Source organism: Centruroides sculpturatus, unplaced genomic scaffold (genome assembly GCF_000671375.1).
Source record: "Centruroides sculpturatus isolate CEXI.00-Female unplaced genomic scaffold, Cexi_2.0 scaffold109, whole genome shotgun sequence".
Classification (NCBI taxonomy): Eukaryota; Metazoa; Arthropoda; class Arachnida; order Scorpiones; family Buthidae; genus Centruroides; species Centruroides sculpturatus.
This window is the reverse complement of record NW_019384440.1, coordinates 246,926-250,731: the sequence shown is the minus strand read 5'-3', so window position 1 is coordinate 250,731 and position 3,806 is coordinate 246,926. Positions and strand designations below refer to the sequence as shown.

The 3,806-nt window shown below is 27.1% G+C and overlaps 1 protein-coding gene across 1 annotated transcript in view; it reads right to left on the bottom strand.

The window, feature by feature from the left end:
• LOC111620115 (plexin-A2-like) overlaps positions 1–3,806 on the bottom strand; it is a 90,483-nt gene that overhangs the window by 12,194 nt on the left and 74,483 nt on the right. The window contains exons 33-37 of the mRNA XM_023361974.1: positions 3,159–3,256; positions 2,839–2,928; positions 2,585–2,754; positions 2,303–2,515; positions 2,143–2,218 (exon numbers count right to left, since the gene is read on the bottom strand). Coding sequence (XP_023217742.1) covers positions 2,143–2,218; positions 2,303–2,515; positions 2,585–2,754; positions 2,839–2,928; positions 3,159–3,256 — 647 coding nt within the window. The remainder of the gene's footprint in view (positions 1–2,142; positions 2,219–2,302; positions 2,516–2,584; positions 2,755–2,838; positions 2,929–3,158; positions 3,257–3,806) is intronic.

Genomic DNA, 3,806 nt, shown 5'->3' with positions numbered 1-3,806 from the left:
CGCGACGAAAACAATGTTGAGCAATGGCAATGTCGAATGGTGACACTCGGTAAGTAATCCTACAATTTTTTGTTTATAGCGTAGTTTATACGGATTATTCCCAAAAAATATATACGTATTTTGGAAATGTTGAGTCGGATTAGTCTAGAATCGATTAATTTTATGGAAGAAAATCTTTCAAACAGCCGTAGTCCGTAAACTTGACACGTGTCGGGTTGTGATTGGAAGGATTCGTAAGAAATCGGATTCCTAGAGAATGGAACGTATCTCTATCTTATAGGGGGGTCGACTGTATTTAAAATATTAAAAATTAATAATAATTGTTTGGTATTAATTTGAAATTATTATGTTGCATGTTTTTAAAACTGCTGCATTTTCATGTATAGTTAAATGAAAATATTCATAATTCAGAAGATATAATTGGTATTGTAATCATTTTATATATTTCAACGAGCTTTAATTTGAAAACAAACAGGGATGTACTATACATTCATGCCTGTGTGTAATCTGCATTAAGAATGGTTATGTCAACAAAACATGCTACTTTATAGTCTTTATCAATTACAATAATTCTAATGAGCACTTATCAAAAAATTTCTTTTTCCCAACAAATTTTGTATTTTATTCTGTAATATTAATATACACCAAATTATAATTACTTTGAGTATGTAATGATTACTTAAGTATATTTAGTATTAGATTAATATTGACTTTATTTTAGAGCAGAGAACAGAGAGAACATTTTTAGTACAGATATTATTGTATATAGATTACAAAATATTTCCAAAAATAGTCTTTAAAATAATATTTGATCCTTAGAGATAATAGCATAAGAATATACATTAGAGCATCGATTATCCGACCCCCGATTAACCGTCACATCGGTTAACCAACTGTTCTAGTCGGCAAATTTCAAAATGTCCGCTAGTGATGTGGCATTACAATATTTAGCTATGTCTTGGCTACTTTAATATTATTTTTGTTACATTTTTGCGTGTTTTAGCTGGCATCAACGGCTCGACCATTGAAGGGAGGCCAATATTTAAATGAAACTTAATTTTCTAATTATGAGTGGTTGTTTGTTTCATGAGCAATAAAATAATTTTNAACATGCAATTGTTTCCAGATTCCAGTCTTAACTAGTTTTTAAGTTGATCATCTTAATCATTATTAGCTAACAATGCAATAGTTTATATTGCTGGCATTATGCTAGCTTTTATTGAAGTTGGTAGCAGTAACATATTAATTAATAAATAATTAATCCAATAAATCTTCAAGTTATACATTTTTAAATTGTCTTAACATGTTCTTTTAATGTTAGAGTCAATGAAACCTAACTGCATTCTTATTTACTTACTTCACATAACACTTCAATTCAAGTCGGGGCATCTGTCATAAGGTACTTTTGAATATACTGACTTTCACCAGACTTTTACATACCTTTATTCACATTTCACCTGACCATTGTCCACTGTGCACATATAAAGGTGAAAATTCAAAACTACCAATGTCTTGAAATTTATAAAGAGAATTTATTTATTCCCAAATAAGTTATTACATCAAGCATCTTATGCACTTCCATGATTATTGAGTCCCCTGTGTCTTTTAAATTTTCTTTACTACTCTCCAAAAAAGAAAGTATACCAGAGCTACAAAATTCATTACAAATATGCTATATTCTCTAAAGTTTTAATACTATGTTTATTAAAAACAATCTTATATTGGTTTCTTATTTCTTTAAGCTTATATTTTAGTTAAATACATGATTTATATTTGAAAATATGAAAATAAACACATTCAATTAAAATATAATGAAAATATATTTACTATTAAACAAAATTACTAATAATTTAATTTTTTTTGTAACACTTTTAAAATTTTCTTTAAAACATACAAGTCAAACATACATCAAAATGATATTGATACATTAATTAATTTCAATGGTCAAAATCTTGTGGAGTTTATTGATTGATTAATCTTTAATTTAGAAAAAGTATTACTAAATTCAGAGTTAATGAACAGATTCAACATTATTTTTATCAAAATATTAATTAATTTAGTTAGTAATAAAAATGATAGATTAATTTTACTTAAAAATATTTGTGAATTATTTATTAAAAAATAAAGATAAAAAATACGTACTCTAGATTCTTCAGCCAACATAGCATTCATATCTTGATCACTTATGGCACACATTATTTTTATATCTTGATAATATCTGTAAAGTAAACATTCATATATAAACAATTTATAAAATAATTTTTTAAATTTTAATCCATGAAAAAAAATGAAAAAATCATACCTTTCTACCCAATCTTTATATACTGGAATATCCTTAGCATAAAGCAATTTACTGCTTGGTGAATCTTTTCCTAGCCTGTGATCTGATGTAGAACAAGCATCCATAAAAGTCTGTGCCACAACAGATAAACAAGAATCAACAATATTTGATTTGTTGATATCAAATACAAAATTTGGATTTTTGATAAGGTTAACCCAAAATCGAAGAGGTAAACTAAATAAATGAAACAAATATTAATACAACAGCTTATATGTTCTGTAATACACTTGAAAAAAGTTATACCTGTTTGATTTCCACGTGTGCACAACTTCAGGATCTGTAATTCCATGCTGTAATGCTTGATCATCCAAAAAATCAAACATATACTTTATAGCTAATGGCAAAGCACTTCCACGATGAGCTATTGAAAATATTGTTTCAAACAGATCATCAACAAACTTTTGAAGAGTTCCCTAAATAAATAAATGTAAAAACAATCAGTTACAGAAAATGATAACAATAATTTGAAATTCAAATATTATTGATAATTTATATACCTTAGTTGCAAGAAGACGTGTAAGATATATTTCTGAAACCATCTTATTTCCTCTTTCACCTTCTTTTGATGGTTCCATATCATGCTTAACCTAAAGAGAAAATGTATATACAAATTTCATTATTATAGAAATATTAAAAACACTCTCTACTTTAATTTAAAGTTATATAATCAGATTATTCTAGAAAATGAGATATTATATAATAATTGATTGAAAACAAAAGATAATACAAGCTAAACATGTTTTACTGTTTAGTATGTAACAACATAAATACAATAAAGAAATATATTTACTACATTTAAATAAATAGAAATTCTTACCAGATGCCAAAATTTATAACCATCATGATGATCATGATTAAGAGGTGATGTTGCTCTACTATGAGGTGGACTGGTTTTCAGAGAAAATGGTAATGTTTCTGAAATGTTAAAATTCATTAAGATTAACTTACTACTCCACATATTAAGAAATGATCATTTGATTTAAAAAATAATTGTCATTATTAATCAAGTTTTTTCATACCAGGTTACTATCAATGAAATAATTAAGACATGAAATAAATTTCATCTAGATCAAATAATTGATGTTCTATTTTATTTGCAGCTGATATTAAATTATTAAATAATCATAATAGTCCAAAATCTTTATATCATTACAGTAGATCCCCCTATAACGCTTAGATACGTTCCACGCTAATCGAATTTTACGTTATAGGAATGAATAAATACATGATCCAATCGCAGCCCGATAGGTGGAAACTTTACGGACTAAGGCTGTTCGAAAGGTTTTCTTCTATAAAATTAACCGATTCTAGACTAATTCCACTCAACATTTCCAAAACACGTATAATTTTTTGGGAGTAATCCATATAAACTATGCTATAAACAAAAAATTATAGGATTACTTACCGAGTGTGTACCGTTCGACTACGCCGTTGCTTAAAGCTGGTTTTCATCGCGGAACAGCAC